We start from the raw sequence: 26,025 nt of genomic DNA on the forward strand, positions 1-26,025 counted from the left end.
GTGCTTTCAGAATGTCTCCAATGGCCTCAATGCACTGTGTATGGTAACCAGGTACAAGTTTATAGATCATTATGCACTGCTTGACAATTAGATAAGCACCAGATACAACAGGGGACTAGGATGAACATGTGAAATTAAAAAGATTTGCAGTGGCTATGCGGAAAGAGCAGATTAATTGCCCCTACAAAGTGCCAACACAGACAAATTGAGCCCTCCTTTTTTTTGCTGGACGATTCTATAACTACCATTTGATTGATGAATTACTGCCATTAGCAACTTTAAAGTATAGAAATTAGAGTAACGACATTTATTATCACACTCTGTATACAAATTATTACAATAATAATTGTAAAACGTTTAAATTTTAACCAGGAAATACAGGAATGGGACATGTTAAGGCAATTGATAACAACTTGCATCATTATTAACTGTCGCTGACTGTTGAGGATGAAATTTCTGACAGCAAAGTTTACAAGTCAATTAATGGGCTGTCCTGCTGTTTATTTCTTTCCAATCATCTCCAACGCAGCTCTGTGACAGGTCAAACATGTGAAATGTGTTCCTGGCCTCAGCTTTGCTTCATTGTTAAAGGGGAAAATCCAGTACTGCCCCTCCAATTCTGATCCTTACCAACACTCAGGTTAGGTTGCAGAGCTGCACTGGAGATGGCTGTAAAGAAATAAGCAAACAGGGACAGCCCACTAACTCAGATGAAGATAATTTGACGGGGATTTGACAGGAAAGCTGCATAAAAGATGATAAAGTTTAAACAATGACAGAAACATGCCCTAGGCCAGGCTTGTCCAACTTTTTCGCATGGGGGGGCGGGGGTCACATTTCACTTCTGTCCTCAGTCAAGGGACTGGTGAGAAACTTTCGGCAAGATAAGGTTTGGTTATACATTAAACATAAATTTCAAAAAAGAATTTCAATGTCAAGGCAATAAATTGATCATTTCAAAAAAAACAATAAAAATTAACATAAAAAGTGCCAAGTAGCGGAGTTAACTTTTTTGATTAAGAAACAGAGACAGGCTAGGCCCCTAGTCCTGGTCACCAGGGAAGAGGTAGGGACCAGAGCACTGCTATGGGATTGGATGCAAGTTACATGGGACTTGCAGCCATACACATACAGGCATGTGGACCTGTGCAACACACACACACACACACACACACGGGAGGTTTGGACATCTTAACCAGTAAGGAGGTAATTGGTACACTGTAAAGAGACAAGCTTCTTTATCCTGCCATATCTGAAACTCCAGTCACCCAGACAGGCACTATTGCTGCGACTGCTGATCCCCAAGGCCTTCCCCACCTACTCCATCTTGACTCATGTACTTCTTTAGGGGCCAGCGCCAGGACAGGGAGGGAGGGAGAGACAGCATAGCCAAAGACAGCCACGCTATGAAGATATCTTCCTTCACCTTCACATTCTACTCCTCCAATCACAGACTGTTTCATGCCCCGTATTTGCTGCTAATAGGCTTACTGGTGAACCAATCAGCAGCAAACACAGGAGAGAAACAGCCTGTGACTGGAGGAGCTGTTCTCAGTTGAATCCTTCATTGAGCGTTGCCATAGTCTGAAAACTGGCTCTGCAGACCGGATACATGTGCTTAAGGCAGCGGGATTGTGGCCCACAGGCCACAGATTGGATATGCCTGATTTTGACAGCTATGTTGACAACATTGTCATGTATATTTGTAAGTTGACAGCTCTTTAAGTTGACTGCAATGCATGTCTTATTCTGCATGTGCGTGTTTTGGTAAATTCTTCAGTTTACACTCAAATCCATTCCAACACTAATATATGGCTGCTCTAAGAACCATATGAACTGTGCACAATCCTGTTTGAACTTCTGTGACAACATTTCCAAGTCCAACTGAATAGTCTTAACAACCAGAGATGTCCTTCCTTTTTTTCCTTAGGAAGCGAGTATCAACAGGATCAAAACCCCTCTGCTTAGCTCCAAAGAGTGCCCAGGTTGGTGTCTTTGCCATGTAATCTTCCGCACAGATTATCTTGGTGCCATTGTTCTCTTCATAATCTTTGATGAAGTGCTGAAAGCGGTCGTAGTCTATCCAAGTCCACCATTCTCCATTCACTTTGAACTAAAACAAGGAAAACCAGAAATCTCCATTAAAAGAAAACTCAAGTGAAAAGAGGTTGTATTAATCTTCAACCAACCTCTGTTACACAGTGTTCAGGTTTGAGTTAAGTGATAGTGACTAAGTTCTGGGATTTATTATACATCGCCAGGTCTCAAAGTGACAACAGGTCTCAAACTTTTAGCTCAATTGAGAGGACTATATGAGTATCAAACATAATTGTTAAGGGAAATTTCTAATTTAGCAGGAATAAAGAAAGTAATAGGGGAAAAAAAATCTGTTTTTGGACACGGTAAAGAAATAGGAACTTGCATTTCTTTAATACATCCCAAAGCACCTTTTCACACATCGCAGTGTAGGCAAAGCAGTAACAAATTTGCACAAGGCACTATCTCACAGACAGCAATGAGTTAAACAAACAGATCATTTGTTTTAATGATGTTGCTGGAGAGATAAATGTTGGTCAGGATAAAGGGAGAACTAATTCTTCAAATAGTATTCATGAAGCTTTTAAGTCTACATGAAAGGGCAGCTGAAGTCCTGGTTTAATTTCTTATTGGAAAGATGGCATAATCAACAATACAATACTTCAACGTCATGTCAGCTTGGATTTTCAAACTGAGGCTGTAATGTGCACCAAGGTGAAAGAGTGCATCAGGGAAACATGGGCATTGTCTTTTAAATTCCAAGATTATTGGTGCATAGTATTGTTACAATCGGGTGATGTCAAATGCCTTCCTTTATTATTAGTTCTCCTTGTTTGACCATAACGGGTTCAATTTTTGGAAAAGGATATACTTGCCAATTTAGTGATACACACTGTTTATGTGGTGTGATCACAAAATAAGACAGGTTTTCTAGGTTAGAGTTATTATATACTTAAACTAATCCAAATAAAATAATAAAATATGCTCTGACTTATAAACGTGCACATAACCATTCTGTTAAAAAGCCTGCTGATATTAAATGCGAGGGTATCCCAAAACTTGGAACACCACTTCTTAGTGGTGTATATTTTTAAATTTTGTATAATGTGAAAAAAGATAAGCAAACCAGGGAGGACTGGTAAAGTCATGTTCTGATCAATTAATAAAGACTATTTATTAACGTAAAAGAAAATACATGACAGAAGAGACAATACATTACAACAGTACAGTTAACTACAATAATGGCTATATACACTTCTCAGGAAGTTACCCCTTTTTCACAACTACCTATTTTTCCTGAACTCTGAGAAACATCCCTTTTCTCAAGCAACATCCTACACTATACAACTATGAGCTAAATACAGCAAATAGTTACCAGCCAGAGGTTATTTCCCAGCTTTGGAAAAGCCATTTTCAGTTTCAGCATTGAAATTCTTCCTGTTCAAGTTTGGATTTTAAACAGTATTGCTTTGGTAACAACTTCTGATCTAAAGACGTAGGCAGCCAAGTTGTATTTTTCCTTCTGGACATGCTGGATTGAATTCTTTTAAGAAATCTCTGCCTGCAGCAGGTGTACAATTGGGCTTGAGGTTTTCCAGGTGGGTTGGAGAGAGAGGAGGCAGGAAGGAGACCCCACTTAAGTCTTCTCCCAGCTATTTGTCCTCCATTTTGCCTAGAATTTATGTACTTAAAACTTACATAGAGTTGGCTCATCCTCAAACTGCCAGGGGTATTCAAATAAGTTTACACCCCTGTATTCCAAGGGTCATGTCCTTATATTCCAAGGGTAATTGGATTAACTCATATCTATGAACTTAACTTAGCCAGGGTCTCATTATTCAAGTGACCAGTCTTAATCACTCATCTCCAACAGTTTGATACCACAGACAGATGTAGGTCATTCACACTTCACAGGAGGCCATTGCCTTCGGTGGGTTTGCAAACTTCCTGTCTCTATTCCAATGGATTTAAATGTGGAATGTACTATATACAAATTGGGGCATCCATCTTTGGCTGTGATCTCATGCCATCCTTTGGTCCATGTTTTACCTCTCCTGTTTTTAAAAGTTCAATTCATGTTTCCAGCCAGGAGATTAAAAATCATTATGTGACGTAAGCATGGCTTTGTGACAGTACCAAAACACCAGTTATCACTTGTTTGGAAATCTCTGCCTAGGCTACATGTTCAACTCTCTGGAATGCAGCACACGAGAACTGAATGAAGTAGCTAATGAAACCATATTCAAACAGGTATATTTTGAGTAACTTTAGAAAGAGAGATTGTTCCCCAGGACAGGTAAAAATAAAATGTGACACCAATCTGTAAAATTTGGCTCAAAGATAATACAAGGAATTAGGGGCTGGTCAACCTAACTTCCATTGCACGCTAAGTACTGGACGCCATTTGGAAAGAATGAATGTACCACCACTTGGCAAAATAGAGAACTGTAGAATCATAAAATGCCTTTCTGGGAAATGGTCATGCATGACAAGTCTTCAAGAAAAACAAAAAGGGGGAAACTCAGTGAATGTTCTTTATTTGTATGATACACTGGTTCTCTAAGCTGGTAAGCACAACATATTTGGAGTGAATCATAGAATCCATGTAGTCCAGAAGGAGGTCATTCAGCCCATCAAGTCTGCACCGACTATCTGACACCCTTGCCCCATTCCCTTAACCCCATGATTTTGCCCCACTAACTCCCCAACCTACACATCTTGAAACACTAAATGACAATTTAGCATGGCCAATCCACCTATCTTGCACATCTTTGGACAGTGAGAGGAAACCAGAACATCTGGAGGAAACCCATGCAGATATGGGGAGAATATGCAAACTCCACACAGTCACCCAAGGCTGGAATTGAACCTGGGTCCCAGGCACTGTGAGACAGTAGTGCTAACCACTGCACCACCGTGCTTCTGAAACAGAATAAAACTGGTTGAAGGACAGAGGGCAAATGCCTGTTGTATACAGCGCTGGATCTGGACGAAAGATGGTAAATAATGGAGTGCTTCAGGGTCAGCTGTTAATGTCACCACTGTTCACAAAGAACATTTTCGCCTATTAATTATTGTAAAGACTGATGCATCATTGTTTTTGGTTCCTGCTTCAAAATCCATTTCCTAGCTAGCAGCTCCATTCCTCTTCCAGCCAACAGCCTGAGATTAAGCCAGCCTGCTCACAACCTCTGTCACATTTGATTCCATGGTGAGCTTCCAACCTCATATTTGTGCCAGCACCAAGACAGTACATTTCCATCTCATAACATTGCCCTATGTCACCCATCTCAGCTAACCTGCTGCCAAATCCCTCATTTGTTCCCTTATTACCTCCAATCTCAACTATTTCAAGCACACCTGGCTGGTTCCTCCACATTCTATCCTATGTAAACCTAAGATCTTCCAAAACTTTGCTGCCCATGCAAGTTCCATTCTGCTATAATCCCTATACTTGTTGACTGGGCTCTTGCGTCAAGCAATACCTTGATTTTCAAATCCCATCCCGGCCTAGCTCTTCCTTAACTCTATAATCTCAGATGGTTTCAAATGTAATTTGTTCTATAGGCAACAGCACAGGAGAGGGATTTGTGGGTACAGAAGACATCAGCACAGTGTGGAGCGACAGTAAAGCGAACAACAGAATCTTTGGCAATACAACAAAAATCTCAACAAGTGGTCGAGAGTGTACAGAGCAAGTCCTCTCCACCTATGGTATTACACACAATTCTAACTACCTTATTATTGCAAAAAGATCCAGGTATTGGGATAGGAGCAGCAAAGGACAACTAAACTGACATCTGCAGAGAGGCTGCAAAGGCTTCGAATGTTTACTGAAAATTTTGACATTTATCTTAATGTTCCAAATGAACAGATAGAATGACTAATGGGATAACAACTTGCACGATAATAAAGTATTCAAACAATATGGAACCGCTATCAAAAAGCCTAGTAAAATAGGAGATGTATCTCAAAGATATCTGACTAAATGAAAAAAGGCACTTTTAACATTGTAGAGCATTAGTGATATAACATTTACAATTTTCATTGATTAAAGGATTCTAATGCATTTAAGCAGAGAAGATTGCCAAAAAAATGGTTACAGGACTGAAGTACTATAAATTACTGAGGGATTTTCATATGGACTTGTTTTTACTGGAAAAAGGGATAGGATACTGAAATGGTGAGGTGCATTCTTTAAGGTTAACCGATGACTTGGGGATGATCTTCCCAAAAAATTTGAAATATCATAAAAGTCTGAAAATGGGTGGTTTGCATTGCAATCTTCCCACACAGCTGACAGCTGGGAGATTTGAACCGGGGGCAGGGGGCGGAGGGCATGCTAAGTTCGCTGAAAAAAACTGCTACAGACCCATTGAGTGCCATTGCATAGGGTCCCCAATATCTCAATGAACTGGAAGACCTCTTCCCACCCCTACTTCCCCCTCAGCGGCAGCATGTTCTCCCCCCACACCAACACAGGTCACCAGCATCAGGGCATCAGGAGTCTCCCAAAAAGTTCCCTGGTAGACCCTCTATGCTGTGCTTTGCATAATCCCCTCCCCCACACTCCCCCTTGCAAACATCCCCTCCCCCCACCATCGGCTAAGTCCCCTGTCTTTAGGCAAAGTCCCCACCCTGGTCATAACCCCAACAATTCAGGCCACACCCCTGGCAATGTCCCTGACACGGTGTCCAATTAGGCACTGTCAGGATGCCAGGTGGGCACTGCCAGGCTGACACTGCCCAATGGGCACTGCCTGGCCATGCCCTGACCATCTGGGGGCTTCAATGGCCTCCGATCCCCCCCACCACGGCCATCACGCCTGGTGGACTACTGGACACCAGCTGTGATTCTCATTGGTGTATCCTCACTAATGGTCATAAACTGCTGTGCAGGATGCGCTAATAAGATTGAAATGAAATCAATTCTATGCAAATCAATTTTGTGCTCTTTCTGGCAAAACGGGGCCAGGAACATTGGGGCAGCATCAAACTGGGTGCGAACCAGACTTCTGACTTTGCACACAATCTTACTGAACCCATTAAGATCACGCTATTAATCTTCAAGAACATATCCACAAGATAAAAAAAATGCACAAATAAGTAAGGCTCAAATGCGAATAAACATTAAAACATTTCAGAGTTACCAACATGTGAAACAAGCTCCCACTGAGCTACATTGATTAGCTTCTTCAGAAACACTGGAGAAATATTAGATTAGGATCAAAATTGAAGGCTATATGTAGAGAACAGATAGAAATAATCTAATACTGTGAAACCTGATGGTTCCTGTGCTAACTGTCAAAGCTGAAGGATAATAATGATCTAAAATAGCAGAGGTGCCAGGGTTGAGAAGAGTGGAATAGCTTGAGTGATGACATTGCGATAAATGTACTTCCTTCACTTATTAATCAGATAAACAAGATGTCTTTAACAATAAATTTCCTTTCAATAAGTTTCACATTTAGTATTCACTGACTGCTTTGCTGTCAGCAATTTCTAAAAGCTAATGTTTAACAATTGGCCAGCAAAAGTAGGTCTACATGCAATAGTGACAAATCATTTTCATTTGTGGAAGGGATTGGCCATAGACTTTCTGCCTTGAGCTATACAGGAGACATATTTACTTATTTTAAATAGAGCTTAAGTACAGATCATCCAGAGTCACCAGGGAGAGGCCAGTAAGTGGGGAATATCATGCTGTGTTCCCATTTATTTTGGTCCTTTGCATTATTGTCTGGGAGCTTACCCCCGTCACAATCATAATAATACGAATCTCATTTGTTATGTATGCATCAGGAAATTTGCATTCAGTCACCTTTCTATTTCCCAAGTAATCTCAGGAAGATTGTTATGAATTCTGTACCATCAGACCTGATCAGGATGAGACCAATGGAACAGGAAAACATGCTGGTCTTGTTTGCTGCCAATGCGAATACTTATTCTTTCAAATGCTGTCATTGCTACTTTGGATGCAGTGCATATTTTATCTTGCATTGTTTTATATTCTATAGATCATCAGCCCTAATAGATGCATCTTTTCTCATGCCTTTTCTCCACCTCAATAAATGTCATCCATCAGCATTTACCATGGGAGTAGCTCATTAAATGAGGAATTCAATGCTATTGTCTTGGAAGAAAGGCAATCTAATGAGGGGTATGCAGCTTAATTAAATCTTTCTGACTATCAAAAATAATTGTCAATGCTGTTACAACTATCCATTAAGGAATTTAACTGCATTAAATATTACTGCTCTCCCAACCACAAGGCACAGTTATGAATGGCCTATTTAAACATCTGTTGCAATTCCAAAATCATCTGAATTCTTTTGAGTGCAACAGGATTCCTTTAGATTCCAAACATGATTTCTTTTTAATTAGTTGATAATTTCTAGCCCTGCACGTTGTGGGGGTACTTTGGACATTAGGCGATAGTGTAAAAAAAGGGCAATATTGAGCATCGATGTCAGTGAAAATAGAGAAGAAATGCACAGAGGGAAGTTAAATCGATACCCACCCATCTACATTATTGCCCCAAATCAAAGCTGCCCCAGTGAGTCAAGACCAGATGCAGTGGGGTTCTTCAGGTGAAGTGAGGTTAAAAGGCGAGGATAAGCTGGACTAGGCTACACCAACATGTTTCACTGCCAGTTTTAAAAATACATTGTCTCTCTTTTCAACAATATTCATATTCTGATTTAGATAGCAGCACAGTGGTAAGCATTGCTACCTGAGTGCCAGGGACCCAGATTTGATTCCCAGCTTGGGTCACCGTCTGCGTGGGGTTTGCATGTTCTCCCAGTGCCTGAGAGGGTTTCTTCCAGGTTTTCCAGTTTCCTCCCAGAGTTTAAAAGATGCGCTGGTTAGACGCATTGACCCGAACAGATGCCGGATTATGGCAACTAGGGAAATTTCACAGTAACTTCATTGCAGTGTGAATGTAAGCCTACATGTGATTAATAAACAAATTAACTTTTATTTCTATTCAGATGTTATGTTGATAATAGAAACTGTCCACGTAAACATGACACGGTAAATAAACCCTCCTGTTATTCATGGTGCCTCCACAAATGGGGGATTTAAATACAAACAGGAACAGACAGTTTCTATTACAACTTGTTATAATTCAGCTCAGAAGCTCCAAAGTGTTTTATGAAGGCTGCCTGGATCATAAGTTTTGCAATTTAAATTTGGCTAGGGTGAGCATGAGAGGTTCACTTCAGGAATGATTCAACTGACCCACTAGGGAGCTTTTATCAAACAAAGTTCATTTAAGAATGCAATTAATACATATAGAAAAAAAATTAGCAATAATAACTTTTACCAATTATAAACAAGAAAAAAAAACAACCATGATATTGCATAAACCTTAACAGATAAACACCATTCCAAACAAATCTCAAACAACATCCTTGCCACACATTTAGCACAGAAAATACAAATGCTCACGTGATACTGGAACTTAGTCCTTTGGTTGATAATTGAAACTCTGACTTCCCAGCCTTGTAACTTCTAACAGTCCTCTTGATATACACACAGACCAGCTTGAAGTCAGAACAGCTTCCAAAACACTAGGGAGAGAGCCTTTAGGTACCAACCAGCAAAACATCAATAGCAGAATTTTCACTCCAGGAAGGCCTGCTTCCAGCCAACCAGTAGAATTTACAAAACCGGGAAGAGACAGAAAGAGAAAACCTGCCTGCCACCTGACAATCAGGACAGCTTCTGACACTAAATTAAAACTGAAAGTGAATTCTTGGATTCTCCTGGGGCTGAACCACCTGAATTTGACTTGTCAATCAATCTTCCCCCTCACAATGCAGGGTCATTAAAAAAAATCCAAGAAAGTACCCAAGGCCCCGAGTAAAAATAAACAGAACCCCATTTAAGCCATTGAAGCAAAAGGGACTTTTAGCAGAAAGCCAGTGCCACAATGAAACCAAAGAGCCTGCTTAAAAACTGCAGAGAACATGATTTTAAAAAAATTCTTAAAGGTACAGTAATGTCACAAACAGTTAACTTAGAAATTTATAACGAAATTCACCAAAAGTCATTGTTGCAGCATCATCACCAAACGAATTAAAGCAGTTCAAGAAGGACACCCAACACTATTTTATCAACAACAACCAGGAATGAGCAATAAATGCTGGCCTTGCCAGTGACGTGAATTTCCAGAAGAATGATAAAAAGAAACTTATCCAGAAACAAATGAGTTAATGAAGGATAGCTGGCATGGATTTGCATAAAAACAATCTAGTTTTTGATGAAAATGTCAGGGTGCATTGATAAATTAAATGCAGTGGATTAATTTTCCAAAGCATTTGGAAAGGTTCTGTCCAGATGTCTTATAAATATTAGACATATGGGGCTGGATATCCAATTCCCATCTGGAACCCGATGCCCAGAAGATTTTCAGGTCCTGACCTCTGCCTGCATTGCAACTTGAAAAAGTCAAGTGCCCAGTTAGACTGGGGAGGGCGAGTTCTGAGCCCAGTTCATGGCATGGGTGCTGCCTGGAGGTAGGTGTTAGAAATGGAGGGTCTTTTAAAAAGGCAAGAACAACAGCTTTGATTGGGCTTGGCATTCGCTCTGATAGCGCAGAAGGGTTTATAAGCTGCAGAGACCATGCAGTATCCAATATAATCGTGTTAGATGTTAATCAATTGTTGAGACATCTTAACAAGTCAATTTTTTTTCAGGGTTGGAAGAACATTAATGTTTAACCTATCAGTATTTTAATCACCCATCATCTCAGCACCTCCTTTTCTAACTTGGGTGTGTATACAACGCTTTAAACTCAACATTGAAATGTAGCTCTTTTTCCAAGACAATCAGAGTAAATGGCCAATGAAAAGTCCTGAAATAAGACAGCACTAAAGGGAGGTGACATCAAATCAGTCTAGTTTCAAATACAAGTCATAGAAGAACAATTGACGGAACATGCTACACCAACACTTCTTCAATTCTGCAGAACTTTTAACTTGTGGGTGCTACAGTGGCACAGTGATTAGCCCTGCTGCCTCACAGCACCAGGGACCTGGGATCATTTTCCGGCTTAGGTCACTGTCTGTGCAGAGTCTGCCTGTCCTCCCCAGGTTCGCTTGGGTTTTCTCCAGGTGCTTCAGTTTCCTCCCACTGTCCGTAAGATGTGCTGATTAGGTGCATTGGCCATGCTAAATTCTCCCTCAGTGTAGCTGAACAGAGACCAGAGTGTGGTGACTGAGGATTTTCACAGTAACTTCATTGCAATGTTAATGTAAGCCTATTTGTGATACTAATAAAAAAACTTTAAAACTTCCAAATAAATTCTGATACAGAAGAAACAGATCCATAAGAATGGTACCTGATTTCCTTACTCTTAAATTCATTTCTCTTGCTGCTTGCTTGACTCCAATCTGAAAATATAAAACAATCTGGCCCTGACCTGAAGGACAATTACTTGCAGAAAATGTACAAAGCTGTCAATATGAAGATCTGATATCGCTGCTTTGACGTCATTGCTATGGACTACGTCAGATAGTGCACTAGAATCCAGAGTACCTACCATTAATATTATTTCTTGCAAACACTTAAGTCTACAAACTGTCTTGGCTTTGTGGGGTATTGGCCTCACCTGTTTTCAATTTATATTCATCAGTTTTCATTGCAGTACTGTGTCAGATTAAATCGAAGATTGATTTCTGCACTCCAGTACTCTCTAATAATGTAATTTTAGCACAGAAATCAAATTGTGCAGAAACCAGTGGTAATAAGTGAGATCATTATTCATAAACATTATGAAATGCAGCATTAAAACTGATTAGTAAATGCGTTACTGTGAAGGAATGTATTGAAATCCATGGATATTTGATATTGCTAGATTGTAGGCAGCCACTTTCAATGCATGTCATGAATTCATAAATCTGATACACACCAACATCTCATCACGTACTCAAGCTCGAATTTAGGGGCTAAGCATGTGGAAAATCTGCCAGTTTGATTTCAATGTTTTTTTTCCATCATGTGAAACTGCAAAAAAATGCAACAGGCTGCATACAGAATGTTGGTGGGTTTCTTTTAAACCAAGTATGTTTCTTATAATTTTGTATGCAGGAAATACATAGGATAACAGTGCTTTATGAGATTAGGGGTAAGGTAACAGAACTGAATAAAGTAAAGCAACTTTAGCTAATAGTATTAGATGTCAAAAATGAGCATTGGGACCCAATGTCCAACTATACAAACAATGATACATTGTTTCCTTTTGTGATGGTCTTAAATTTATGTCGTCTAGTTGCTGACTACTTGCCATTATTAATTTCCTCATAATTCTTAATATCTCAATTACATCTTCTTTAAGCCTTCACTGTTCTAGTTTCTTCATTTCTTTCCTCATATTGAAAACTTCTCATCGCTGTGTGATGCTAGTGTACCTTTAAGAAATGTATTTTTTAAATCATGTTCCATACGGTTAAACAGCTTTGGTTTTTTGTCATTGTTGCCAGGCTGTCTTGTTAGTAGTCCTTTTATTGATGCTTTAATGACTTAAATGGGGTTTTGTTAATTTGTGTTAAGAGGAAGACTGGCTGGCAGGTCCTGTGTTTTGGACAGTGTTTTTCCTTTATCGTGAATTCAAAGTTTCATTTTTAGTTTGGCTTTTGGCTGCAGTGTTAGTTTACAAGGGGTTTGGACATTCAACCAAACAGAACATTTGCTCGCTAGCTGGAAGCGAGGTTTTTTACCTTCATGAGTGCTCATGGGTGTGCGCCTCAAGAGAACTGCAGCATCCAACCAAAGGACTAAGTTCCAGCATCACGAGCATGAGTATTTTCTGTGCTAAACTTGTGGCCAGAGTTTTGTTTAAGGAAGTTTGTTTGATTGGAACATCTCATATTTATTAAGGTTTAAATTCATTGAATTTAAATTCATCAGCTGCTGTAGTGGGATCTGAACCCATGTCTCTAGAGCATTAGCCTGCGTCTTTGGATTACTAGTCCAATCCACAACGCCACCATCTTCCACTTAATCATTTATAGCTGATACTTGAACATTTGTAACAAGCCACCCATATTAGATCTTGTTGAATGGCTTCTGAAAATTGATATACATCTATTCCTTTGTCTTTTTCTATTCAATCATTCACTTCTTCAAAAAAACTATTCATAGAATCATACAGTGCAGAAGGCGGCCATTTGGCCCATTGAGTCTGCACCAACCACAATCCCACTCAGGCCCTATCCCTATAACCCTGTGCATTTACCCCAGCTAGTATCCCTGACACTAAGGGTGAATTTAGCATGACCAATTCACTTAATCTGCGCATCTTTGGGAGGAAACCGGAGCACCAGGAAGAAACCCACGCAGACACAGGAGAACGTGCAGACTCTGCACAGACAGTGACCCAAGCTGGGATATAAATCCAGGTATTGAACCCAGGTCCCTAGCACTGTGAGCAACAGTGCTAACCACTGTGCTGCCCAATTAAAATCAGTAAATATGATTCCTCCTAACTAAACTTATGCTAGCTGTTTTTTGAAGATCCCATTGGAAGCACATATAGCTCTGAAATAACTAAGCTGGGCATACAACTTAACTGCACTCCTGGACTGCCTTTCTCTTCATTTTTGCTTGTCATTTAAGAACATAAGAACATAAGAAATAGGAGCAGGAGTAGGCCATCTAGCCCTTCGAGCCTGCCCCGCCATTCAATAAGATCATGGCTGATCTGTTGTGGCTCAGTTCCACTTTCCCGCCCTCTCCCCATAACCCTTAATCCCCTCTCTTATCAAGAACCCATCAACCCGCTTCTTAAAAATATTTAGCGAGGCAGCCTCCACCACTTCAACGGGCAGAGAATTCCAGAGATTCACCACCCTTTGAGTGAAGAAGTTCCTCCTCAACTCCGTTCTAAACCGCCTCCCCTTTATCTTGAGGCTGTGCCCCCTAGTCCTACTGTCTTTTTTGAGCGGGAAGAGTCTCTCCACCTCTATCCTATCCATCCCATTCATCATCTTATACGTCTCAATGAGATCTCCCCTCATTCTTCTAAACTCTAACGAGTACAAGCCTAGTTTATTCAGCCTCTCCTCATAGCTCAATCCCCTCAACTCCGGTATCAGCCTAGTAAACCTCCTCTGCACTCCCTCCAGGGCCAAAATATCCTTGCGCAGGTGCGGCGCCCAAAACTGCACACAGTACTCCAGCTGCGGCCTCACCAATGCCCTATACAGCTGCAGCAAGACCTCCCTACTTTTATATTCAATCCCCCTCGCTATGAAGGCCAGCATCCCATTCGCCTTCCTGACCACCTGCTGCACCTGCAAGCTGGGTTTTTGCGACTCATGCACAAGGACCCCGAGGTCCCTCTGCACCGTCGCCTGCTGCAGTTTTTCGCCACGTAAGTAATAGTCCTTCCTACCATTCTTCCTACCAAAGTGGACCACCTCACACTTGCCAACATTAAATTCCATTTGCCATTTCCTGGCCCATTCGCCCAGCCTATCTAGATCCTTCTGCAGACTCTCCACACCCTCCGCACAATTTGCCTTTCCCCCAATCTTGGTGTCATCAGCAAATTTCGATTCTCAGTCCCTTCCACCTTATGTTTGAGTAATGGATTTAAATCCCTTTTAAGCCTTTCAAAAGGTTTTAAGAATACTTGTCAAGTATTCTGACACTCTCCCTGTCTATAATTGCCCACAACCCTTTAAGTTTTGCATATACACAGTTTTCCACTCCTCTAACTTCTTGCGTACATTCAAATGTGCACTTGGAGCCATGCAAATTACCATTTTGAGCTCAGCTCTGAAAATTATATGCAAAATTTTTACTTGTCCTTGAACAAAATCTGTTGTTTGAAATTGTTGGAAAACACAGACCAGTCTATTCATCCTTTGTTTAAATATAACAGAATTATCATAAGCCTGATCACCTCCTTCTGTGCTGCAAATCCTACTGATTTCCTTCTAGGCTTTGAAGAATGTGAGCACATATTTTGCAGTGTTGTAGGGTTGCTGTCCAGCTTTGCTGCAGTATATATCACAGATAGGGACACTAAAATAGAAGCCCCTTAGGAGGTGGAACAGAAAAGCATGTAAAATAATGTGTGCCTTGATTATTAATAGAATATTTTGGGATTGTAAATAGGGTATAATCATGAATTTATGAAGTAGCTTCTTATTGTTATTACCAGAAATAACTATGGTCTATTCCATTTACAAAAGCAGAGAGGCAATACTACATCTATACAAGTCATTACTATGGCCACAGTTAGATTACTGTGAGGTCAATGTTCATGGCATTGATGGAACAGCAAGGGGAGGAATTAATTCCTATCTCTACCAAAGAACCAAAAAAGGTGTAATGGGCCAAATAGTCATCTTCTGTACTATATCATTCTATGATTGTACAATTCAATTACACCGCATGAATCTATTTGTGGGTGTGGTACAGCTTTCTCTGTAACTAACAAACGGACTAATCAAGAGTCTGAATGCTTTGTGAAGGTGTGAACTCTTCAGCTATTGCGGCAGGTGCCACAAGCACATCATTTCAAAATTCAGTGAGATTAGCGATGCTCACCATCAGATGTACATGTAATCAAAGGCACAGCATAGCATGAATAAAACTATCTTTCCTAAAATGGACAAAAATAAAAGAAAATAAATAGGATATATGAAGAACTCCAAATTAAACTAATGTGGACCATGGGCAGGTAGAAGGGATTCATTTAATTTGGTGTCATGTTTGGCACAACATTGTGGGCCGAGGGGCCCTGTCCCTGTGTTGTACTGTTCTAAGTACAAGCAGGCCAATCTACCGAGAGCCTTCTGCACCATCCAATAAGATGGCTGATGGGAGTTCTGATTTTAATAGGCTGTGTCTCACAACCATTTTTTTCCTGACAATAGTGAAATATTTTGATTCATGATTAATTGTACTTACAATATAACAGATGCCATCGTAATATTGTAGTAATTGGGGATGATCATGGACTTTAGTTACACGCTTGAAAGAGAACCTGATGGGAATAGGCAGCAACATGTTGCATGGCATTTTTAAGCCATCTCTGACACTTATTAAAACTTTTATATTTCAGTGACAAACTTATTCTCAACTGTGTTAATGGAACTGCAGCAGGTTACCACTCCCAAATATATAACAGGATACTTCCTTAATGGAAAGAAAATTAAAGAAACACTTACATTTCATTTTTATTAAAGATTTTGCATTTGTGATTATGTAAGTAAATCTTAGCAGAAACTTGAAATTAAAGTTTATTTATTTTAATGTTATTTATTAGTGTCACAAATAGGCTTACATTAACACTGCAAAGAAGTTACTGTGAAAATCCCCTTGTTGCCACACTCCAGCACCTGTTCGGGTACACTGAGGGAGAATTTAGCATGGCCAACACACCTAACCAGCACGTCTTTCGGACGGTGGGAGGAAACCCGAGCACCCAGAGGAAACCCATGCAGAACAGGGAGAACATGCAGACTCCACACAGACAGTCACCCAAGTTGGGAATTGACCCTGGGTCCCTGGTGCTGTGAGGCAGTAGTGCCACCCCTGTAACCTAATCAGTGCAATTTTGAGCACATCTTGGACATAATCTCCCAAGTACAGCCAAAGTGGATAATAATCCCAAGCATTGTGAACCTGGAATGGTTTATGAAAGTACTGAATCTTGAAAGTGCCATCTATTTCGGAATGGTTTGCATCAAATTCAATGAAAAGGCTTTAATGGATCAATCTCTCATCAAAAAATACAAGATAAAAAATTCAACTCAAACAGAAAATTGCTTTGCAATTGAATTGCTCATGTTACACTAACTCATTACTGATTTAAAGTAAATGGCAAGAAAAAGAATAGTGACATGAAGAAAAACCTTCTCATGCAGCGAGTTTACAGGATCTGGAATGCAATGCCCAAAGATCTGGTGAAAGCAGAGTCAATCATAGATTTTAAATGGGAATGAGGTAAGTTCCTGAAGAGAAAGAAATTGTGGGGCTACAGGGAAAGGACTGGGAGTGAGGGTTGGCTGTGCTGCTCTTGCAGAGAGCTGGCACAGACATGATGAGCTGAATGGCCTCTTTTTGTAATATCAGCATTCCATGACTCATTGTTTTCCAGGATCTGATAACTGTGGATCGCTTTCCCTCTCAACCTTCCATCTGTCTTCCATGCAGCATAACAGAAAAAACAATTAGCAAATCTTTGCACATGACTGATTATCTCAGCTTTTCATAACTACACCATGGCACTGTAACCTGCATCGAAAAATGTACATTTGCAACCACACAGCACAAAGCACAAGACAAACTCCAAACAGTTCCCAGAAAATGTCCAACAATGTAACATAATATTCATATAAAAGCATTTGATTTATTCATTGCATAATTTTCAATTATGCAAGCTTTTTAGAATGAGTTTATAGGTATTCTCAAAATTTCAGCTTGTAAATTAACAGAACAACGGCTATTTGCAGATTAAATAGTAAAACTTAAATGCCACTCACTCACCTTTTTGTGCGCTATGAGGAGGCAGTTGGAATGCTCATGTTCGCAAGCAATTTCATAGTCTGTCAGAAGGTCAGCTAGCTGCTGGACAAAATATACAACCTCCTCATGCCATGGAACATTAGCCATAGTCAGATTACTTGCTGAGCTTTCACCACAATATGTCACTCCCTAAAAAAAATTAAAACATTGTCAATATACCATCTTACATAACCTAACATTGACTTAAAGAGATGGCTCTGATGCACAATGTGCAGTTTTAAGCACTGTCCCTCATAACAGTTCTCCATGGAGTGAGTTTGCAGGCTGTGCCTTGAGCAGTGGCAAGAAAACACCAAGTGCGCGATCTTACCAGCCATTCACGCCTTGCTGCAGCAAGGACAGAGAATGTAGTGTAGCACAGTGGTTAGATTGCTGCCTCACAATGCCAGGGACCTGGGTTCGATTACTGTGTCACTGTCTAAGCTGGTCAGGTGCATTGGCCATGGTAAATTCTCCCTCAGTGTACCCGAACAGGCGGAGTGTGGCAACTAGGGGATTTTCACATTAACTTCATTGCAGTGTTAGTGTAAGCCTACTTGTGACACTAATAAACAAACTTTAAACTTAAAAAAATCTTTAACTTTAAAAATCTCTGTTTACTGCAACAGGAGCAGAAAAGCTCACCAATGTGATCAGAGGTAAGATTCCAGCCCCCAAGTACTTCCCTACAGTTGGAGGGGGTGGATCTGAAGGGACAAACATAGCAGACTCCTCTGGTAAATCTTACTATACCTATCATACATTTGCCAACTTACCTTTTCCACAATTTTGGTTAATAGTTATTTTATTAGAGTATTTACTAGAGTAGAGGAATGGAGAGGGTCGAAGATGAACTAGAAAAAGACCACAGAAAATCTTTTGTGGGAATGCTATGGAGGAGCACCAAGGATTAATGCTCTGTCATCTCTGCTTCCTGAAGTAAACTTAGCAGAGTCTTCTCATGGTAAAAAGAAAAACCAATGACGAGAGAGAGCAGTTGGAGTCAACTGGGAAGGAGTCAATTCTTCAACATGGTGAATGAGCCAGTTCTTGACACAACACTTTCAAAGGCGTTACAGCTGATGACTGCTAACATTATTACAACCACTGATGAGAAACTCGGTCTATTAGCACAAAATATCCGTGCTCATGCTACAGAACTGCAGAATACTGGTAAGATCTTGACAAAGATGAGGACAAAATTTTTACTGTGGAAAAAGCAACTTCCTCGTTAGAGGCCTGCTTATGATCCAACTGCTCAATATGTCAGAGCATCAATGGGCAGCATAGTGGCACAGTGGTTAGCACTGCTCCCTCACAATGCCAGGGACCAGGGTTCAATTCCAGCCTTGGGTCACTGTTTGTGTGGAGCTTGCACGTTCTCCCCGTGTCTGTGTGGGTTTCCTCCTACAGTCCAAAGATGTGCAGGTTATGTTGATTGGCCACACTAAATTGTCCCAGAGTGTCAGGGGGATTAGCAGGGTAAATATATGGGGTTACGGGGATAGGGCATTCGTGGGATTGTTGTTGGTGCAGGCTTGATGGTCAAATCGCCTCTTTCTGCACTGTAGGGACTCTATAATCTAAACAATCTAGAGACTGAGGCCAGAGGAAATTATTTGGATTATCGGTTTGCCAGGAGAAGCTGAGGGTAAGCTCCCAGTTAATGCTGAGAGCTAGCTACCAAGCTTTTGCAACACAGAAACAAAAGCTGAGAGTATTAAATTAGAATGAGCACACCATTCACCTGCTTTGAGGCCTATCGACAAATAATGTGCTGGGCCCTTAATTATGCATTTGCAAAAACTTCAAAGATCGTCAAAAAGAGATGGAGGCAGCTAGACTTGGTGGGGCCTTGTTCTGTGATGGAGCAAAGGTCTCTTCCAAGATTTTTCAGTGGCAATACAACAAAAGCCTGAGGGTTTCAATGAAATTAGGAGGTAGTCGAAAGCCACTGGAGCACAATATATCCTACTGTATGTATTCTGACATACTGTGGGCGGCATTCAACAACTCTACAAAAGCATTCGACACCTTGGCTAAAGCCATGGCTTTTGTTAACTCCATGGAAGGCAACAATTCATATCCCGCGGCTGAATATCATTAGTAACAGATTTAAGTTGATTGTAAAGTCTAGGCTCTGTCCATTTTCATTATAATTTTCTTTTATTCTGGGCTGGCACTTAACATTCTGACAGGGATGGTGTAGTAACTGAGCACTACAGCGAGTATTGTACATAAGAATGGCAGGGACTTGTACTTGTCTTTAATGAATAATATTCTTCAGCCTGTTCTTTCTAGTTGAGGAATGCGCTTTGCAGGTTGTATGATACTAGGCTGTATGAGAAATATCCTTCTTCCTATACTATACACACACTATAAAAAGCTGTGTGCACTGTATACATCTGGCTTCCGTCATTCTTATCGTGATAATTATGAGTGGAGGTGGGCAAAGGACCACAGCTTCGATAGGTGAGATTAGCTTACAGAGTGAAGGCCTAGCTTTCTCGTTCTCTTCCTCTTTAAACTACATTTCATTTATTTTTTTTTAAAGAAAAAGGGTCCTTGGTATAATTATGGAAGGTATGCTGGCATAGTTCAACAAGGCCACACATTTAATTAATGGTTTAAGATTGTCTGCTTTGTGGTTTGTAATAGTTCTTGTGAGAACTTAGAAGAATTGTTAGTTGGTAACTGTTTTTTCTGTAAGGGTACAGACCAGTCTAACTTACTAGAACTTAACTATATAGCATGTCGCTGGTGCTTCTTGTGTAGCTGGGGATGTGGAAGCTGAGTTTTGGTGCACACCTGAGCAGGAAGATCAATGTCAGGTAAAAGGCAGCAGCTACAGTGAGACCCTGCTCATGGAATGTGTGGGGAATACACCAACCTGTTAAAAGGAAAAAGATTCTGAGTGGAATTTTCCCGAAACATTTCTAAATGTTGGTCACAGCGGGAAAACTGGTGAAGTTCCCACTGGGAGAGTTGGTGCGAATCAGTTTGCAACTCACCACACTTCAAAATGTTTTTGGAGCTTGGGGAGATTGTCATTAAAGTCATCCATACTTAGAATTTTCTTTTTGGAGTGGGGACCTAAAGATGCCAGCAAAGCTGGTTCCTCGGAGATCAGGACACCTGACCTCCAGGCAACTCTGTACACAAGCTAAGACCATACACCTCACTCACTGGCGTTAGGCTTCCCCTGCTACCATAGTGAGTTACACCCCTCTATGGGGTCACCTGGCAGTGGAAACCGGGTGTCAGGATTCTACCATTTCTCCGATCACCCAGACTTCAATGGCCTCCGAGTGCCCCCCACCCCCCCAACCCCTCCCCCAGCATGACTAGGTTTTGCTTTTGGAAACCAGTAGTGATTGGCGTCAGGTTCCCGCTGACACTAAATGATGGAGAATCCTGGGAGCAGGGAAATTCCAGCTTAAAACCAATACAGCATATTTAAATATGCTAACCTGATTCACGCCCTCGCTGGATGGGGATCAGATTACGTCGGATATTGGGAATAATCCCAAAGGGGGCTCTCCCTGACGCTGAATACACGATGGTCTCTCCCCCACGATTCTACAACCCCAGCATGTTCACAGCATGAGCAGAGAATTGCCCCCACTGTCTTTTCACTCCTAACCTTCATATCTTTGGATACTAAGAGGTAATTTAGATGGCCAATCCACTTAGCCTTATATCTTGGGACAGTGGGAGGAAACCGGTGCACCTGGAGGAAAGCCACGCAGACACGATGAAAATGTAGAGTTTGCACAAGGCCAAAATTGAATCGGTAACCCTGGCACTGTGAGGCAGCAGTGCTAACCACTCTGTTGCCTTGCTGCTCAAAAAAACCAAGTAGGTATTTAGCTTGCCTTACAAAGAAGTAAGTAGATTCTCAGATTATTTCCTTTGAAAGGGATTCAAAGGGCAATAGGATGCTAAAGACTGAGGATATTAACAAGGCATTTGAGAGTTTTTATGAAAATTTATATCAAACAGATGTCTAGAGATGCATTAATGAATATGAAATTATGTTTTTCTTCTTTTGAACTCCCAGCGATGACTGAAGACCAAAGGTCGACCTTAAAGGTTCCCATTTCTAAGGGGAAGTATTATCTGCATTGTGGGGTCTTCAGTCTGGTAAGGCTCTGGGACCTGATGGCTATAGAAGTGAACTTTATGAGGAATTCAAAGACATGCTAATAGAACCTCGGACTGGCACATATAGCCATTCATTTGAAACAAGATGATTGCCTCGATCACTTAGAGAAGCAAATATCTCTTTAATTTTGAAGACAGGCAAAAGTGCAGTGGAATGTGCACCCTATACCCCAGTTACACTTTTAAATGTAGATTTAAGGTTACTCCCTATGATATTGGCATTGCGTCTAGAAAGCATCTTCCTTTGAGTATTCAAGGTTATCCACTGGGTTTATATGTGGCCAATATTCATGTCACAATGTTCAGCTTTCTCAAAAACGAGGTAGGTGGCTTGGTGATTTCAGAGAAAGCATTTGACCGGGTGGAATGAAATGGAACTAGTTATTCTATATGCCACGGAAATTTGGTCAGGATGAGTGGGGAGTGGCAAGTGGGGTTTGCGTTTCATACAAATCCACTTTAAGCAATTTCTCCCTAACAATTATTGAGTTAATAATTTTAGTCTTCAGTGAGGGATCAGGCAGGATTGCCCACCATCCCTGTTGTTTGCAATAGCCCTCGAGCCCCTAGCCGAGGCAATGAGACAGAACCCTTCGATATTGGGCTTGGCTGATGGCGAAAGCAGCATAAGATTACATTGTATTCTGATGACACGTTACTATTTTTGTCTAAGTTGGAAATCTCTGTTCATACTATTACTGACATTGTCAATCAGTCTGGCTCCTTCTCAGGTTACAAAATACATTTTGTGAAGTCTGAGACCATGCCATCGGGAAGGTTTCAGGGAGAATTCCTCCCCTTGCTCCTTTCTCCATCAGATGGTTCACTTCAGAGTTTATTTGGGTTTATACCCTATTTGGGTATATCGATTACCCTCTAATTCAGTCAGAATGTATATGGCAAACTTTACTCAGCCCCCATACTTACATCAATAAAGTAGGATCTACATCACTGGTCCTCTCTACCTATATCATGGCTGGGCAGGATAGCATTGTTTAAGATGAATGTATTACCTAGGTTGCTGTAGCCTCCACAGATGCTACCAATTTTACTTTCTACTAAGGAACTGAAGGAATTTAATGGAGGTTAAGCTCCTTCATATGGAATAAAAACAGACTCACTTAAAATTGACCAGATTACAAGTTCCAAATTCAAAAGGAAGCCTTGGTGCACTAAATATAAAATTGTATCAACTAGCCTCTCATCTTAGTTTTAGACGAGAATGGACAAGAGGGGACCCCCCTTTCGACTGGCTCGATATTGAAGTTGATCAGTCTTTACAAACTCTGCTATTTCTTAGATTTTAAGACTGCACCAGACAAATGAGAGAACCCAATAATCACTAATTCGCAGACAATGTGGAGGATGGTCCACAATTTGGAGGGAAGCTGTATGTTGACCTCTGCTATTCCATACAGGGTAACCCAGATTTTCCACCAGCCCTCATGGACTATGGTTTTGACATTTGGAGGGATAGGGGACTGACAAGACTAGGCAATCTGTATAGAGGTGCCTCCTTAATCTTGAGTAACTGTGTCAACAATTTGATATCCCAAAACATTATTTTTTTCTTTTTAGATAATTTCAATTTAGAGACTTCATTCTTAACAAAACATCCCTGCACCTTACTGCCAGTGTTTCCCCAGTGGGAAAAAAATCTTACTGTGCATGGAATCAAAGCAATTAATTAGTAAGTTTTATGACATACTATGCTCTTGATCCAATATGAATATGCAAGATGTGGGAAAAAAAGGACTTTTCGGTGAATACTGATGAAGAGATTTGGGGCGTTATCTGGGGAAAATCTTGGTTTGTAACAGAACGAAGGAGACTCAACTAAAGATTCTACACCATCTGCATATCACATCAAGCTTAAGACACAAGATAGACCTGCCATATCCCCGCTGTGCCAAAAATGTAAATTGATAATAGTACTATATTCATTGAATCTGGTGTCCTGTCAAAATTAAAAGCTATTGCTTGATCATACTTGAAGAGCAGGAAAATAAAATTGATGTCACTTTGGGAGATGCATTTGTCTTTTTTCTCCTCGTCCTGTTACTCATTTTCTTTACTTTTATGTGGAAGTATCTGGTAGACACACACACGTGTGTGTGTGTGTGTGTGTGTGTGTGTGTGTGTGTGTGTGTGTGTGTGTGTGTGTGTGTGGTGAAATGATTGTGCCAGTTTTTAGGGTGTGTTACTTTGCTTATAAAAATGGAAGGAATTCTGGAAAATAAACATCCATCATCATTGGCAATGGATGAGTAAAATATTGACACAATTACATCACATTCCTGTTGAAGTATTTTAATAATGTTGACACAAAGGTGCTAATGCCCAACGAAGTAACAACATTCTTGAGAGTCCCAAACATGTGTCAGAGAGGTATCTTTACAGATAACGCACTTACAGCAGACTGGAGTTAGACCATTAGCCATAAGTTTCATATTGCCTAGCAACACTGGAGCTCTGTGCCTCCATAAAAAAGTAATTCTTAGAGCTCTGCATTCTGAAATTACTTTTTTCACGTCAGTTGATAGCTGGCAGGAGCGTGGATCCCCTCTCTACTTTAAAAACTGGAGTTTGAAGGTAGTCTATTGCAGTCTACTAAAAGCCAGCTTGGCAGTGCCTTGGTACGGAACCAATATGATTTGGAAATGACCTCAAACCACCTTATATCTGCACATTCAAAAATAAGATCATTGACTTGATTTGCAAGTTACCCAACCACAATTGCATTGATGGGGAACTGAGACTAATTTGAGTTAATGCAAAACAATTTGCTGACTAATGAGAAAATGATCAAGTAAGAATTATACAATACACAAAAAGGTCAATTAGTAAATTAGCTATAGGTAGTTATCCAATTTTAGAGTTTGGAAAAGACATTACAGTCTCAAACCATTTGACATGATGTGAACCCCTTAATAAAATTAGTCTAACCCTTTCCCCAGTATCTGTATTTTAACAGGTAGCTCACAAGATTACCAAATTAATAATGTTTATTATGATACCAACTGACCTAGGTTAACTTTCTGAAGATATGGGTTATATAGTGGCTGTTCAACTTTTTTAATTTTAATTTCAGCTGATATTCACCTGTATTGTTTTATGTATTTAATATGAAGTGCCCTTGAATTCAGACAAGGGTGCACAATTTCTTTATCCCTTCAAGGGATGCGAACACCTGACATTTATTGTCCATCTCTCATTACTCTTGAGAAAGTGGTGGTGGACTTCCTCCAATTCATAGAAAACAGGATTTGTTCTTGGTTCTGAAAGCTTTTAGGTAGAATAGAATTTTGTGCACGGCATTAGTTTTTAATCATTGATATCTTTAGTCAGCAAATATATGAAACAGAAATAACCATCACAGAATCATAGAATCACTACAGTGCGAAGGAGGCCATTCAGTCTATCCAGCTTGCATCAATAACAATCCCACCCAAGCCCTAACACCATAACCTCACATTTTTCTTCTGATACTAAGGGGCAATCAAGCATGGGCAATCAACCTAACCCACACATTTTTGGCATGTGGGAGGAAACCTGAGCACCCAGAGGAAACCCATGCAGACATGGGGAGAATGTGCAAACTCCACACAGACAGTGACCCAAGGCTGGAATTGAACCCTAGTTCATGGCACCGTGAAGCAGCAGTGGTAACCACTGTGCCACCGTGACATCCTGGCATTAAAGTTAATTTTACATTTTAAAGTGGATAGCGGCACAGGATCAACAGGGCATCAGATTATGAATGACACAGGGCAGGAAGGAAAACATTACAGGAACAATACTCATAGCCACACCAAAATTGCACTGAGAACAAAAGGGAGAAAACAATGCAGGGATCAATAATACATATATTATCAGGCTGCTGAAAGGTACTTTGTTTGCAAGTGCTGTTTACTACTAGAATCTAGAATAGATTACTACAGATTTAATCATTCTCATTAGAGTGGATAAAGCTGATGAGGAGTTGAACTCCAGCCTTTAAAGATCAATCTCAATGTAATCATATGAAGACTCTTGCAATTACCAACACTGCAAGTTACATTTTTAAAAATAGGCCACTGTTGGATTTCTCACTGGAAAGCTGTACAACATTGTCTGAGAATGCTAGTGAAGGAGGAGTTGAATATCTAGAGGATATAATCCACAGAAATTGTTTAGTACTTCAGCAGTTTAGGATAACAATCACCCAACAGCAGTGTAATAAAGCGCCATAGAAGACAAATCAATGATTGTTTGTTAATGCTTATGTTCAATAAGAAAAGTAATGTATTGCTCATCAAA

The 26,025-nt window shown here is 40.4% G+C and overlaps 1 protein-coding gene across 1 annotated transcript in view; it reads right to left on the reverse strand.

Moving 5' to 3' along the window:
- Positions 1-277: 277 nt before the first annotated feature.
- The window catches only part of tyw1 (tRNA-yW synthesizing protein 1 homolog (S. cerevisiae)), a 143,118-nt gene continuing 117,370 nt past the window's right edge, over positions 278-26,025 (reverse strand). Inside the window, exons 15-16 of the mRNA XM_080210647.1 lie at positions 17,545-17,712; positions 278-2,113 (exon numbers count right to left, since the gene is read on the reverse strand). Coding sequence (XP_080066773.1) covers positions 1,895-2,113; positions 17,545-17,712 — 387 coding nt within the window. The 3' untranslated portion in view covers positions 278-1,894. The remainder of the gene's footprint in view (positions 2,114-17,544; positions 17,713-26,025) is intronic.

The sequence above is a fragment of the Carcharhinus amblyrhynchos genome, chromosome 23, assembly GCF_965287045.1.
Source record: "Carcharhinus amblyrhynchos chromosome 23, sCarAmb.v2.hapA, whole genome shotgun sequence".
Classification (NCBI taxonomy): domain Eukaryota; kingdom Metazoa; phylum Chordata; class Chondrichthyes; order Carcharhiniformes; family Carcharhinidae; genus Carcharhinus; species Carcharhinus amblyrhynchos.